At 31.2% G+C, this 16,264-nt stretch overlaps 1 protein-coding gene across 2 annotated transcripts in view; it reads left to right on the forward strand.

The window, feature by feature from the left end:
• The window catches only part of LOC131946361 (tripeptidyl-peptidase 2), an 18,849-nt gene extending 2,819 nt beyond the window's left edge, over positions 1 to 16,030 (forward strand). Inside the window, exons 8-30 of one of the 2 annotated variants that reach the window (XM_059307067.1) lie at positions 138 to 214; positions 425 to 552; positions 728 to 827; positions 1,262 to 1,395; positions 1,898 to 2,028; positions 2,564 to 2,738; positions 2,920 to 3,077; positions 3,320 to 3,396; positions 4,485 to 4,591; positions 4,770 to 4,924; positions 5,133 to 5,249; positions 5,440 to 5,540; positions 5,778 to 5,877; positions 6,204 to 6,341; positions 6,565 to 6,809; positions 7,418 to 7,496; positions 7,957 to 8,037; positions 8,872 to 9,038; positions 9,618 to 9,726; positions 10,020 to 10,150; positions 11,444 to 11,621; positions 12,838 to 12,960; positions 13,380 to 16,030. In XM_059307067.1, coding sequence (XP_059163050.1) covers positions 138 to 214; positions 425 to 552; positions 728 to 827; positions 1,262 to 1,395; positions 1,898 to 2,028; positions 2,564 to 2,738; positions 2,920 to 3,077; positions 3,320 to 3,396; positions 4,485 to 4,591; positions 4,770 to 4,924; positions 5,133 to 5,249; positions 5,440 to 5,540; positions 5,778 to 5,877; positions 6,204 to 6,341; positions 6,565 to 6,809; positions 7,418 to 7,496; positions 7,957 to 8,037; positions 8,872 to 9,038; positions 9,618 to 9,726; positions 10,020 to 10,150; positions 11,444 to 11,621; positions 12,838 to 12,960; positions 13,380 to 13,469 — 2,901 coding nt within the window. In that variant the 3' untranslated portion in view covers positions 13,470 to 16,030. The remainder of the gene's footprint in view (positions 1 to 137; positions 215 to 424; positions 553 to 727; positions 828 to 1,261; positions 1,396 to 1,897; positions 2,029 to 2,563; positions 2,739 to 2,919; positions 3,078 to 3,319; positions 3,397 to 4,484; positions 4,592 to 4,769; positions 4,925 to 5,132; positions 5,250 to 5,439; positions 5,541 to 5,777; positions 5,878 to 6,203; positions 6,342 to 6,564; positions 6,810 to 7,417; positions 7,497 to 7,956; positions 8,038 to 8,871; positions 9,039 to 9,617; positions 9,727 to 10,019; positions 10,151 to 11,443; positions 11,622 to 12,837; positions 12,961 to 13,379) is intronic. The other variant, XM_059307068.1, reaches the window with a different exon arrangement.
• The last annotated feature ends 234 nt before the right edge of the window (positions 16,031 to 16,264 follow it).

The raw sequence follows: 16,264 nt of genomic DNA on the forward strand, positions 1-16,264 counted from the left end.
TACATTTTTTATATGAGAAATTTTTTCCACGAAAAGCAATTTTTTAGTTTTATAATTTATTTTAATATTATTTTAAATTGCATTTTTGCATCCTAATACAGTTTACATTGTAATGAACATTTTTTTTTCTACATTAGATGAAGTACATGATGGATCATAAAGTTGACCTCATCAACTACAGTTATGGAGAAGCAGCTCATGTATGCAATACAGGGTTGGTGATTTTACCTTTATTTCTATAGACCAATTTTTTAACTGCTTACAGAAGTTGTTGATTGTTACCTTTTGAATGGATCTTTAATGAAGGGGGAAGTCTCTTATTATTTTTACACCATAGTGTATTAAATTTTAAAGAGTGGGGGAAAAGGGTATTTAAAAAAAAAGAACAGCATATAGTTCATTGTATTATGATTTATTTTTTCAGGCGCATCATCAATTTGATCACAGAGGTAGTTAATGAAAGAGGTGTCATTTTTGTGTCCAGTGCTGGTAACAATGGGCCAGCAATCTCCACAGTAGGCACGCCAGGAGGAACAACTGCTGCAGTCATTGGTACTTGTTGCTTTATTTATTTGTTCAAAATATTCTTTAGTAATGGTATCAACAATTTGATGTAGCGAGTGGTATGTCTTTCATTATTATGGTATATTATTAAACAATTCTAGTGTTTTTTGGCTACATACGATATTGTGATTGTTGCTCACTAATTCCTTGTTCCATCTTCCAGCTGTTGGTGCTCATGTTACTCCCCAGATGATGATGGCTGGATATTCCATGAGAGAGGCTCTACCAGCCATGCACTATACTTGGTCTTCCAGGGGCCCAGCGTAAGGGAATTTTCTAAATCTCAATTCGTATGTGTTCTTAGAATGATTATTAGCATTACTTGACATTAGGCCAACAATACAAATATAATAATCATATTTGAAGAAAAAAAATAAACACATTTGTAAATTTTTGTTAAAAAACCAAAGAAACAATTTTTGGCATTACTTAGTACTATACAAAATAAAATCTTTACAAACTTGAACTGCTTTCAATCTCTAAATCTACTCTGCATTTCTTAAGTAAAAAAAAAGTTGTAATTTTTGTCAGTAATTTTTTATGGCTACTAGAAATATATTTTTTAATTTAAAAAAAAAATTAGGCATAATTTTACAAAGTTGTAACTTGATATATATTATTAGCAATATATAATCCAACTGATTTTCTTTGTGCCACTAATTTATCCAGTATTTAAGTTATTTTTAAAACTCCTTAGCCATGATGGTGCTTTAGGTGTATGCATCAGTGCCCCGGGAGGGGCAATAGCATCAGTGCCAAATTGGACATTACGAGGTTGTCAGCTTATGAATGGAACCAGTATGAGCTCACCAAATGCATGTGGATCTATTGGTTGGTGGAAATTTATTTACCATCTAAGTTTTTAGAGTGGTCAGGTGGGAGAGGTTTGCTAATTTCAAAAATCCAGTTCTTGACCCTGAAGAGATGAAGCTTGTTAGCTGGAGACAGCAACTCATCTATGAGAGGAAACTCTATCACCAAACAACTGCTGCCTTGCAGCTTGTTCTTGGGTGGGAAAAAAGCAATGGAAAGTCAATGAGCCAAAGGCACATACAGGTTGACATGCAGTTGTGTTTTAGGAAATCCTGTCCAATTTTAAAATTAAAAACAAAGAGGAAAAAGTAAATTTTTATATTTTATAATTGAAACCTTTATTTGTGTCAATTGTTTAATATTCTAAAACTGGAGAAGCTTTTTAAAAATGTTGAGAAATTGTCACATATATAAATGTTTAACTATTTGTTACATTTCTGATTAAATGCATTTGAGTTGTTGTAGTATGTGTCTGTTTCATTCACAAGTTTAACTGACATATATATTTTTGTGATTTCAGCTCTAATATTATCTGGCTTGAAGGCCGGAAAGGTTCATTACTCACCATTCAGTGTTCGCAGGGCATTAGAGAATACAGCAGCTAAAGTAGATGATGTAGAAATATTTGCCTTAGGTCAAGGTCTAGTCCAGGTAATGATTTTGTCATTCACTCCATGTGATGAATCATCATCTTTTCCCATCACTGCCCAACACATGGGGCAGGTGAAGCAGAGTTAGTCTGTTTCAATACTCTGCTTTTAAAGGGATACTCTTTTTAGTACTATGCTCAATTTCCTTATTTTTCCCTTGTTTGAGTCAGCTACCCATCAAAGCTGTGGGGGTATTAAGGGACATCTTATAGACTTGAGCCCAGATTTGAACTCAAGATTTTCTGGTTAGCAGTCAGTCGCACTTCTTCCCAACCTTAAAAAAAAGGGGTCTTACTTGAAAATTAAAATTCCTTAGGCTAGTTAGTTCAAAGGTTAGATTCTACAATCGTACCATACGTTCTGCAATTTAGGTTGAATTTGTTTTGGTATTTTATTTCATTTTTAAAGAAAATTCATGATCCCTTTCTTACTAATTTAGTTACAACCTAGTGCTTTAAAGGAGATCACTCTTCCAACCATGTTTTACCATTTTCTTGTGCTGGTTGCCTAATTTAACCCTAAACATTCTTTTCTAGGTAGAAGCAGCATACAATTACTTACAGAAATATCAGAACAGTCCCTCAGAGAATGTGAATTTGACTGTGACATGCTCAGGAAACAACAGGGGGATATATCTGAGGGAGGCATCACAGCTAGCCAGGCCTACAGAGGTGACAGTCTCTGTGGAGCCATTCTTTGAAGAAAAAACAGGTTTGATTTTGATCAAATATTTTAATATTCACAGCTATGGTTAGGGTAGAAACGGAATATTCTTCATTGCTCTTAATGTTCTAAACTTATCTTTAGTTTAATTTGTACTGGACTCTTTTAATAGGTTTGTAAATGAATTGGTTATGGTAGAGTTGGTCATATACACGTTTCTTAATTTCAGAAAACTCCGCTAAGATCTCATTCAGTGTAAATTTCTGCATGATTTGTACCCAGCCCTGGGTACAGTTCCCCAGCAACTTCCTGCTGATGAATGCCAACAGGTCATTCACTGTTAAAGTTGACCCCAGGGGACTTTCTGAAGGTGTTCATTACGCTGAAGTAAGTCTCCTCCTGAAATATAATTGATACATTTGGAGATTGTTTTTTAAATGATGATCTAGGATTTTTTTTTTTTGTGTAACACAACTGTAAAAATAAATGTTTCAACACTTTTTAAACTACTACCCAGAATTTATTTTTACCTTAGTTTTGATAATGTTTTCTTCTGTCTATAATTATTGTCAAATTTAGTTTTAAAAAATTCACACTGGAAGATATTTTGAAAAAAATCTCTTTTACAGATCCGAGCTTTTGAATCTGGTAATGTGGAAAGAGGACCTCTGTTCCGTGTCCCTATAACAGTTATAGTCCCCACTCGGTGAGTGATAATTTCCATCTTTAAATCCATTCAAGAAAGAGCTAGCCAGGGAAGTCTCTAATGTTGTTGCTGTGTACAAATGATAAAGTTTCATGCCTGCTATGTAAAACAAAATTTGTTGACCTTAATGGTAATGGGAGCTTATCTAGAATAGATTTATCTCTCCTTCTGACAAGTATCAATCCAATGAGGAGTTGTTGCTTCAAGGGTTCATGTAACAAAAGCAAAACTGATAATTTTTTGTTTACTTAGACTTTAACCTTTTTAACTTTTTTTAAATTTCATCTAAATACCTCCTTCTCTAAACATAATGGTTAATTAAATCATCATCCTCTTCTTTTTTCTCCATATAAAATTAAATTCACACAATTTTTCATTACTTATTCATTAGATATTAACATTCACATGTATTAATAAATAGTGCATCTGTCTTTAATCACTTAACTGGGATAGATTGCGTGTCTATACATAACACACATAAGTAAAAGATGTATAGGTTATACACACAGCTTCTCTCCTTGCCATAAATGTCATCTACAAAATGAAACGCTTCTTAAACGAGTTCCGCCATCAGGCATCCGCCTATTTTTGAAGTGCATTAGAAAGCAAAAGATCGTACCTAGCCCTCAAAATTTTTGTAACAGGTTGTTAATTTTGTAATTTGTTCCAAGTTTGGCCATTTCAATCTTGATGAATTTTGTTTCTTAAGAAGATTTACTGATCAAAATGGTTTTATGATTGGGCCTTTTTTTTTTTCTTTCTGTTATAGTTAAAATATCTGTAAAATATATTTACCTGACTTTGTTTTTGTTGTTTATAAAGATGTGATTATTTTGGTTTGGGTTTATAATAAATAGCCTTTTACTTTAAAATAAAAAGTTTTATGAAATGACATTACAAAGTAAATCGTTTTAAAATGTTTATGTATATAAGTTTTTATAGTGTTTAAGCAAATGCATTTTCAATACTTATTTCCATGAAGTTTTAGGTTAAAACAGACCATTTTTAAAATACAGATGCTAGTTTTAAGATGATCTATTGCTGTAATTTTATCCCTACACTAAGTATTTGTTGATCTGATTTCACAGATTAACTGATTTAGTTAACTACACCATCACCTCAATGAGCCAAAACTTTAAACCTGGGCAGATACATAGAAGGTTTATACATGTGCCTTTTGGTGCATCTTATGCCAGTAAGTATGCAGTTATTTATCCAGCAAATTATTTTCATTAATAGGTACAATTTCGTTTACATCTTTTAGTAAAAGAACAACTTTTATTCGTGGTTAACTATTTCTAATCAACCAATTTAATAATATAATATAAAAAGCAGAAATTGACTTGCATATCTTGTTAATTTTTCTCTTTCAGCTCTCAAATTAAACTCATTGGACAATGAAAAGAATGGAAGATTCTTAATTCATACTATACAAATATCACCACAAACTGCATATAAAAAATATGAATTTTCAAAGTTCGTCACAATCAGTGAGAAAGGAGAAGCAGTGTATGCCTTTTCTGTAATGGTTAGTGAAAACCTTTGTTTAACAAATTAATTTAACTTATCAAGCCATGTATTTTATATAATAATTATCTCTTTTATTTAGGTTTAATTTCTAAAATTTTAAATTTCTAATAGAATAAAAGAACTTCCACAATAAAATAAATAAAATATATTAACACACCATTCAGAAAATAATTTTAAAGTATTTCTTTTTCCCTTCATTCTATCAGGGCGACAGCACATTAGAATTATGTGTTGCCAAATGGTGGGCCAACCTTGGAGATGTCACACTTGATATAGCTCTTTCTTTTTATGGGGCACAACTGGCCACTAGTATACCTGTGATGGTTAGTAGTTATTCATTGTATATTCAGCTTAGTAGACTAAAACAAATAAATATTATTATTATCACCTGTTTAATATTTTGTGGTGCTTTGATTATTAATTTGAAAAGTAGGATTTTGTATCAATATAATTATACTTTAATACTTACTATTATAAACTGACATACAACATATTTGTGATAAATTTTTCTAGCATGGCGGAGAAGGGGTTGCCAGATTTGATATTATTTCACCCTTGCGAACTGAAGATCTCAGTCCTAGTCTTTCATTGAAGTCTATTGTGTGTCCTTTGAGGTAATTCCAAGACTTTTAAAACTAAAATTGTTGAATTTTTTTGGGATAAAATTGTTGGGTTTTTGTATTTTTACTGTGTGTTAATAATATTAAATCTGTATACATAAGTTTGATCTTTAAAATTCTAATAAATTAATGCTGTACATTTTGTAAAGAAGGGTACATCAAATCAAATTCGTATGTAAAATCTAATAATATGTTACAAATTCTAAATATATTTTTTTGTTTTTTTTTTAGGCCAACAGATTCCAAACTTAAAGTTTTATCAAAAGAAAGAGATGAACTTAAAGATGGTCGCCAGATTCATGCAATGGAGCTAACCTATTCATTCCACTTGGTGAATGCAATCTTTAATTACCTTTAACACCATCCTTTGTTTACATGAATTTAGATTTGCTCTGTTATAAGCAAAACCTGCTAATCGTTCAAAATTATTCAGTAGTATGCCAACATTTAAAAACAATTTTAACTTCATTTGTATGCCTTTGTTTAAAAACATTTTAAATTTTATTAATCGCTCATATTCCATAATTTAAAAAACAATTTTTGTTTAATTCTACAATAGTTTACTATTATTTGAAAAACAATTCAAAATTAAAATTTTAAATTCAATATTCAGTACAACATAATTTGAAAAAGATTTTTCCTCCAAAAATTCTCCAGCCCAAAGCTACTGAGGTAACGCCTGACTGTGCTCTACTCAACGACACCCTGTATGAATCAGAGTTTGAGAGTCAAATGTGGATTATCTATGATGGCAACAAGCAGTTTATAGCTGCTGGCGACGCTTACCCTGGACAGGTAATATTTGATGGCATTGAGGGGAGAGGTAATAATTGATGGCATTGAGGGGACAGGTAATAATTGATGGCATTGAGGGGACAGGTAACAATTGATGGCATTGAGGGGACAGGTAATAACTGAGGTTATAGAGAGCTGTCATCTCAGTTAAATCTTTGGTTCAGGTGAAAAAAATATTGACTTTTTAAATTTTCCATTGAATATTTTTTTTTTAATCTGCTAGTATGTAACAAAGCTGGAAAAAAATGACTTCACAATTCTAATGCAAGTTCGCCATGAAAAAAGAGAATTACTGGAAAAACTGAAAGACATGGTGCTCCTCATCAAGATGAAACCAGCCTCACCCATAAATCTTGATCTTTATCCTACCTGGCAAGCTGCAGTAACTGGCGGCAAGAAATTAGGCTCGTTAACTGCCCAGAAAGGAATGAGATACCCGATATTTGTCTCACATTTACCAGAGGATAAGTAAGTCATTTTTTATTCTATCAGTAAATATAATGTCTTCTTGAACTATTTTATACAGGAAGTTATTGTCAGTATAATTATTTCCCAGAGTGCATTTTTATACTACAAACACTTATTTTTGTGTGTTTGATTTTCAAAAAGGGTGTAGGGTTTCCAACATAGTTCACTATTTTAGCTTCTCTCTTCTCTAATTTGTAAAACAGAAACTGTTCGTTCATTTACATCTTAGGCATTAGGAAATTTTGTAGAACTTTGTTATCAAATTATGTTTCTAGATTCTAAATTAATTTTTTTGTGGGGTTGTGTCCAGACTTTCTGTACCATTCTAGTTGTAAGGTTTTGAAATAGTTACCATACATTATCTTTAGTATAACATTTAAAAGCATAGACTTCACCAATAAAAATAGAAAGACATGTTAGAATTAGACTTTAGGTAATAATCCGTAAACATGTCAATGTTGCAACAAACCTTTCATATAATTATAAAAAGTATTTGAGATTTTTTTCATTTCTACAACCTCCTTTATAAGATTATTTTTGAAAAGTTGGACTGTTTTCATTATTTTCTTCATAACTAGACATAGAGTTTTGTTTGTTTACATGTTCAGGCTGCCTAAAGTCAGTGGTCCTGGATGGTATTTGACTGGCCATCTCTCACTAGCTAAAGATGAGCCTGGAAAAACAAAGGTGATTTTTAGTTTACTTTTTTCTTTTTCTATTTTCTCAAAAGTTAATTTTGAAAAATGCATTGATAATTTGATATGGTTATAAATGTTAATTAGTTTTATTTTAGTTTAACAAAATAGTGCATAAATTATGGCATGTTTTCAATGTTTGAATTTATTTTTGAATCTTCAAAGATTTTTTTTTAAAGCTGTTGCATTGAAATTCCAAAAACAAATTGAAGTTTTGAAATTTAGCAAAACAGGACATTCCTGTATATTCATCTGGTTGTCTTTGAATTTCATGGGAATAGTGGCAGATTTTTTGTTTGCATGAAACAGTTAAGTGCATCTGGAAAGAATTATATGGAAAGATATTCTATGGAGGCCCTCTTTCTATTGAAGATTATCCAAGCTGTTTGTTAGCTATCTTTTACTTGAGCCACTTTAAAACCTTATGCTAATTATCTCTGAAACCAATTCAGATGGGACAAAACTCATCATCCGAGAATGGTTTGAGTGATGAATATGTGAATGAACCTTCGAGAAAGGCGAGTCATCCACAGGTTAGGCAGTGTGCCAGTTTGCACTTTCAAAACCATATCTGCTTTACTTATACCTGACTCAATACTCTCACCCTTAGCTTTTGTTGGGAATTATATTTTCTGATAGAATTATAACAGGGGTCAATTAGTATGTCACATAGTTGTCTTATTTATTCTTTGATAAGAAAATGAACTAATCAATTAAAGTTAATCTCTCTAAGATAATCCTTTTTAAAGCTTAATTTTTGTAAAGTAGAGGTGTTTATTTTCTTGTTCATTTCTGTTCTTGTTCATTTCTGTTCTTGTTCATTTCTGTAGTGATCACATTTCATTTCTTTTATAAATGTTGATACAATTTAGAATTAATATTTGCTTCGTTAATGTTCACTTGTTATATATTCATGTATTATATAATCACTTGTTATGTTATTTTGTTGCTTTAGTTTCAGTGTTGTTTAATATTACATTAACTGTTTGCATTTGTAAGTTGAGAACAAAAATGTTATGCTTTACTAGAACATTCATATAACAAATAGGTGCACCTAATTATACATTTTATTTCAGATAAATTAAAGTTAATCCAAGTGTGAATAGGATCTTAAAATGTTTTTTTCCTCTTTCAATCTCATTAATCAGTAAAGTTCCCAACCTTAAAACTCCAATTTTTAACAACTTTCAGAATGGTTAATTTTTTTCAAATAATTCTATAAAAAAGTCGACTAAACCTTTTCCTGCTGGTTCTTGCATAAAGTGGCTTGCCATTGTAGTTGTTCAATTAATTCAGATTATTCTATCTGTATTGAATGGAATAACAACTATCACTTACCAACTTGTGTTGTAATTCATGGTTCTTAGAGTGGCTCAAGATTTAAGTACTTCCTATCTGAGTCCTCTTCTAAAGCAAAGGGCAACCCCAAGAAAAAAGAGAAAGAGGCCACAAAAGACGCAGCAGGCAAAGATAAATTCTCCCAGGAGTCTGTGTCTGATGCTATAAGGGACTTGAAGATATCTTGGATATCCAAGTAAGTCAAGTAGTTTATGTCTGTGTGTAGATGTCTTTTTTTGAGATTTGTATTTCACTGAATATGTATGTTGTGTATGTGTTGGTCATGTAGATTATGTGTGTGTGAAAGTGTACTGAATGTGTTATTATATGTGTTAAAGTACTGTTCTTCCATAATGTTATGTGTATATATGTCTCAAAGTTTCCATGTTAAGTTTATTCAGATATTCATTTATTTTGTTACATGAACAACAAAAACAGATAATATTGAATAACTTCTGTTTAAAGAAAATAAAAACAACAATTAAATTAAGGTTTCCATTCTCCGCTTGCTTTGAGTAGTGTGCTTATGGGGTAGAACACAATTATTACAAACTCAATTGAGATGATTTGAAATCTCTGTGTTGATCCACTCTATCTTATGGCAGAGTTCAACTAGCTGTAATAGAAACCCAGCATTTTAAAAGATTAAACCAGCTACAAATTCCCTTCATAAAACCTCTGCTTTATCAGTTGTGTGCCACATTAGATATTTTAAAAAACACAGCTGGAGCTAAGTTTTTTATGACATAAAATTTTATAAAATGTTTCCTCCCAGACCTCCTGTGTCAGCCTCAACAAGTCTTTATGAGGAGCTGAGAAAAGAATTTCCTACCCATGTCCCAGTTCTCATAGCCAGGATGAGTGCTTTAGAAGCATCAGAAGATGTAAGGCTTTTACATTCTGGTTCAGTAGTTTGTACGAGTTTTAAATTTTACTATCCAAGTCATACATTTCAGCAGATACACTAATTTTAAGATTGATCTTTCTGCATTATTTTCATATTCTAAGCTTGCACTCTCTTAACAGTCAGAATTAGTTTTAGTCAGCCTTCATTTCTGATTCTACCATTCACTTGTAAATTGTTGGTGACAGATGAATTTATGTCCACCAACTCCATTTACTTTATTCAGCCTGATTAAAATTGTAATCAAGTTTTTTATATCATAATCATAATCAGAAAACAGCTGAAGTTTTGAAGTCAATAATTACAGTAGGAAATGAAGCTCTTGCTCAAATCGACTCTGACGCTGTTCTAGCTTATTTTGGAATGAAGCTGGACACACGGATCGACTCTGTTACCATAAAAAGGTGAGATTTAAACACTAAATAGTTTTCTTTTATATTTCAACCTCAAAGATAAAGCCCAAAAAATTTTCAAATAATTTTTAAGTCATTCATCTTAATATTAATTTTCATCATTATATCTTGTAATCAACAAATAAAAATGAGTCACTCGTACAAATATTTATTATAAATTTAAAACATTTGAAATACAAATCCAAACAACTTTTGATAATTTGTGATTTATTGTTTTATTTTCTATTCATCATTAACAGTTTTTATAGATTCTGAAAACTATTGGTTGAAATTGGTTTTTGTTTCTAGTGTTAATTTTTGTTACCAATTAGTTGCTTTTGTGTGTTTTTTAAATTTAATTTTTTTTTTTAGTTTTAAATACTTGTGTCTTAATTTATCATATATTTTATCAATAAAAAACTATCTTAAATTTTAATTTATCACTATAAATCTTTTTTGGTGAAAAAAATTCATAATTACAAAACCCTATTTGTTTTTGTAAAGAAAAGTTAGATTGTAAGTATACTGTTAACATTTTTAAGAAATATGAAATCTTTTAAATTGAAACTTACACACTTCAAATATTTGTGAGGACTTGAAATGAATTTTGTTTGCTTACGTTTTAAAATGTTTTTTTATATTTCCTATTCGTATTTAAAATTGGAAACTGCAGATTTGATTCATGAATGTAAATCCATGCATCTTTTTAAAAATAAATTGAAATTAAATTTGACTAGATTTTAAAAGGAGTACCATTTTACCCAACTAAGAGATGTAAGTAGAGATTTAAAAAAAACAAATTATTAAAAATATAAAACAAAGCTAGTATCAACCAATAGAGTGTGACCATATTCTTATGGAATATCCTGCCCTATTATTCTAGTATTTCTTTCATCTTGCACATCATTTATCTAGGTAAGAATTTAGTTTGTCAAAAGCATGTGAAAAAAAGCAGCTAAAATCATTTCATGTTTTTATTTTAATGTAGTCTCACACTGTTGCTATTAGATATTTGGATGCCATGTCTAGATAGAATAAACTCGTTTATGTAGGCTTACTGTGTTATTCTCTCATCTTCTCCAAACAAATTTTCTATCCTATAGTCTGGATTTGTATCCTTCAAGTTTTTTTTGTTAGACACTATTTTGAATAGATATAAAGATGTTAAACGATAATGGCTATTTTTATGAAAATCAAAGAATAAAAAAAACTGAAATAGTAGATATTAGCTTAAATTAAATAAAAAAGTAAACCTAATTTGAGGAGCAAAAAATTAACTTTCTTACTTTGTTTTAATTTTGTCAGCGAAATGGAGAAAAAGAAAAACTGGTTGATTGATATTTTGGTTAAAGTGGGTGTTGCCCAGGCAGACAGTCTATTAGATGAGAAGTTGGCGCTGAAGTCCTCCACTGATGTAACTGTTGAGGATGTCAAGAAAACACACAGCGAGCTCAGTAAATGGGTGGATGTCTCAGAAAACAAGGTCAGTTACCACCATAAAAATGTGTTATTGGTTCTCCACCATAAAAATATGTTATTGGTTCTCCACCATAAAAATGTGTTATTGGTTCTCCACCATAAAAATATGTTATTGGTTCTCCACCATAAAAATGTGTTATTGGTTCTCCACCATAAAAATATGTTATTGGTTCTCCACCATAAAATGTGTTATTGGTTCTCCACCATAAAAATATGTTATTGGTTCTCCACCATAAAATGTGTTATTGTTCTCCACCAAGGGGTCGGCGTGGTCGAGTCGGTAAAGCTCATGGTTTGCTAAACCGAAAAGACTCGAGTTCGAACCCTCGGGCAGATGAGACTCGTTAGCTGGGAACAGCCACTCTTCTAGGAGAGACAACTCCAAAATTAAACAACTGCTGCCTTGTAGTTTGTTCTTGGTTGGACAAAGGCTATGGAAGCAAATCCAAAAAAGAAAAGCAGGCTGAAATCGGAGTCAATGGCCTCAATGACGCATAACCAGTTGACACGTAACGCTTAATTGTGTTGGAGGCGTGGTCGAGTCGGCAAAAAGTTCATGGTTGATAAATTCGAACAAAGTCTCGAGTTCAAACCCACTGGCAGATAAATCTCGATCCCCTTCAACACTAATAATTAAGAACGAAGAAGAAGAAGAAGAAGAAGTTCTCCACCACAAAAATATGTTATTGGTTCCCCACCATAAAAATATGTTATTGGTTCTCCACCATAAAATGTGTTATTGGTTCTCCACCATAAAAATGTGTTATTGGTTCTCCACCATAAAAGTGTGTTATTGGTTCTCCACCATAAAAATGTGTTATTGGTTCTCCACCATAAAAATGTGTTATTGGTTCTCCACCATAAAAATGTGTTATTGGTTCTCCACCATAAAAATGTGTTATTGGTTCTCCACCATAAAAATGTGTTATTGGTTCTCCACCATAAAAATATGTTATTGGTTCCTCACCATAAAAACATAGAATACGGTGACTCTTCACTTAACAAAAACTTAGGTTTCTCCTCAGCATAAAAAAAAATTAAGTGGCTCTTCAGTGTAAAAAAATAAAAATTAAGTTTCTCCTCAACATAGAAAGCAAATATTTAAATGGACTTGAAAGTTGTTTTCATTTTTATCTCTTAACATTTATGTTCATTTATTGATGTGACTGGTTTCATAAACTTCTTACAAGATGTTACTTTAGTTCACTTTTATTTTTCAGCAAACATTCCCCTTTGCTTGGCGTCATGCAGTAGTTGTGTCTCATTATGGACGCTCACTCAAGATTATAATGAAGCACCTAGATGATAGACACAATAAAGATTTAGAACTAAAAATTATCAATGTAAGATATCTGTACTTTTCAAGATTTTCTTGCACATTTATCAAATTTTCTCTAAACATATCAATTTTTTTACACAGAAAAGGTCAATTGAGTCAAAAGAGATAAAATATTTACCTTACATAAATGTGCATTAAATTTAAAATAGTTAAAAAGCTATACATATTTAAAAATCTCAACCCTCAGTGTTTTTATTTCAGTTTAGATAGAATGGTTCATATAGTGCTCATTAGCCTAATACAGTTTTCAACACAATAAAAACGTTTAAAAAATAATTTTTTCTTTTTTTGCTAATCCATAGGTTAACAAAGTATCAATGGGTTGTCTAGTAATTGATTAATTATAGTCTATAACCTATCAGTTAAGTAGTAAAGAAATGTATATAAAATACTAATCAAGTCCATTTATTTTCTCTCATGTAGATCTACAAGCAGCTGGGATGGAGTCACTGCCATGAATACCTTGAGAAGACGTCATATATCCGCTATCCACCATCATACCGGCCGTTCTGAGTTCCTAGATATTTCTTTGTTGAACTTTTTTTTGCCTATTTATGTGCACTTGAATCTTTACCTTGGATTTAAACACTATTCAGCATCTTCTGTTTATCAAAGAATTAAATCACACAAATTTCACTTAAAAAGTAATTTTTTTTCTCGCTGTTATTTTAACATCTTCTGTAACAAGTTGTCTAGAAGGTTAATTAACTGTCAAATTATTGTTTACACAGATTAATGACAGTGAACAAGAAGTTAATTAAGAAGTTAATTAGCTGTCAGAGTACTGGTTATACCTTATAGCTTGGGAAAAATAAATTATTCTAGTTATCTATCAGTTTAAATTAATAATATGCCAATGAACAAATTATTGTTTTAGTTTTATCAGTTCACGAATTGGTAATATCAGCTTACAATGAACAAATGAATTCTTGTACAATAGAAATATATCACACATGGATTTAGTGCAGCAGTAAACATACCCTCCCTTCCAAGCTGCTAGTCCAAATGATAGAAACTAGATGAGCATTTCACATTTATTAGTGTTGGTGGCCTTATGGATATTTGCTAAAACAGCTCAGGTTGTATTAGAATTGATGGCTGGTCTAGCTCTAGTTTTAATTAATCCAGTATTATTCAGGATTTCAAAGAGTAAAAATAGTTATTATACTTGGTTTTAATTTGTGTCATTATTAATATTACACATCACTTAAAAATATCACACTATCTATAATTAAATATAAAATGTCTTCTAAAGTATGAGATTGTTCCACAAAATTTATCCATACCACCAAAAATAAACATGTTTTCATGTTATCTGTCATCACTGACAACTTCCCCCTCAGATACACTGTAGTGTGGGTTGTATGCTGCTTGTCTTACTACACACTACACCACTTGTTAGTACAAGCTCTAAACATTTCTGATACACAACTCAGTAACTTACAGGATTCACAAATAACTTTTTAACTGCATACACATGTGCCATAAAACCTTAACAGAAATGTGAAAAAATAAAATTTAAATTATTTTTAGATAATTCTTAAGACTTCTCTTATTTAAAAAATACTTGCAAGTTAACTTATTTTTTTTGTTGAGTCTGTTAAATGACACTGTTGTTGTGTTTTAGTTGTTTTTATAAAATAACTATTTGTTAAATGTCAATAATTGTATCTTAAGTAAGGTAATGTTAACAGTTATATCTTAATTAAGGTAATGTATTAAAAGTAAGTCTGCAAGGCGCTGGTATATGTAATTAATGTGATAAGACAATATTAAAAAAGTGACGTGATATCAGTCATTACCTCATATTTTTAATGAGTGATTGAGTACTTGCATTAACATGAAAAAGAACTTAAGTGATATCAGTCATTACCTCATATCTTTAATGAGTGATTGAGTACTTGCATTAACATGAAAAAGAACTTAAGTGATATCAGTCATTACCTCATATCTTTAATGAGTGATTGAGTACTTGCATTAACATGAAAAAGAACTTAAGTGATATCAGTCATTACCTCATATCTTTAATGAGTGATTGAGTACTTGCATTAACATGAAAAAAAACTTAGGTTATATCAGTCATTACCTCCAGTCCTAAGTATAAATTTTTAATGACTGTTTGAACATTTGATATAACATAAAACAGAACTTAAATATGAAGCATTCTAATGAAAATGCTTATAAATATTTTTATTTTTCCCATTGATACTTTCACAATGTATGGAAGGCCATTCTCACCTTTAATAATTTTCACAGCTTAAAAAGGATTACAGGTCCTTACACCAGTTTTATTTGTTTTATAATTATTTGTTTAAAGTCATTATTGCAATTCGATAACAGGCATTACTTGATATTTTTAAAGACTTAGATTGTTGCTTAGTGTTGCATAATTTTCACAAATTCTATCTGCTGCAAGTGAAAGTAAAATCCTACTCAAATAATTTACATGTGTTTATTTATAACTATTTTTAGCATCATATTATAAATTTATGTGTGTTTTTAGTAAATGGTCAGACTAATGTTTTAAGAAATAATTGTTCATGGGAGTATAAAAAGTAGATATTGTATAGATGAGTTGAGATGAGCTTAGGCATTGTATTGATGAGTTTAGGCATTGTATAGAGCAGGGGTCTCCAAACTACGGCCCGCGGGCCGGATGCGGCCCGCGAAGTCCTCTCATCCGGCCCGCGGAGATCTTTTTGTCCAAGGAAAAATCGTTTGTTGGTGATGGCTGAGGAACTTTGCCCAGAAAAATCAAAGACATGCCTAGAAGAAACTGGCCCTGAATTGAAATTTGATAGTTAATGCGGCCCTCGGATTGAAAAGTTTGGAGACCCCTGGTATAGAGTTTAAGATTAGGTTAGGCTTTGTGTAGATGAGTTAAAGATGAGCTTAGACAATGTGTAAATGAGTTAAAGATAGGAAGTATGTAGAATATATTTACAAGAACGATATACAGATGAGTATAATCAAGTAAGCTTAGTCATTGTAATAGTTGTTTCAATAAGTTGCATGTGAACATTCAGAAGATACAGTTGGAACTTTTTGTTGTTTAAATAAAGGTTAATTTTGGTTACCAATTAAGATGAGTGTTGAAAGAAATCTGTTGTATGTAGTGTAACTGATGGTAGCTTGTACTAAAAGTACTTATATCTTTTCCCAAGACACAAAGGACAGGTGAAATAGAGTTAATCTTTTACCCACCACGGCATAAAGGGGATAGTGTGGTCAGAACTCTGCCCAGCCAACATTTCTCTAATGTGAATCTGGCACTCAAAGCTAGGTGAACTCCGGGTCATCTTATAGAT

Source organism: Physella acuta, unplaced genomic scaffold (genome assembly GCF_028476545.2).
Source record: "Physella acuta isolate Inbredline_101_S28 unplaced genomic scaffold, ASM2847654v3 ptg000555l, whole genome shotgun sequence".
NCBI classification, from domain to species: domain Eukaryota; kingdom Metazoa; phylum Mollusca; class Gastropoda; family Physidae; genus Physella; species Physella acuta.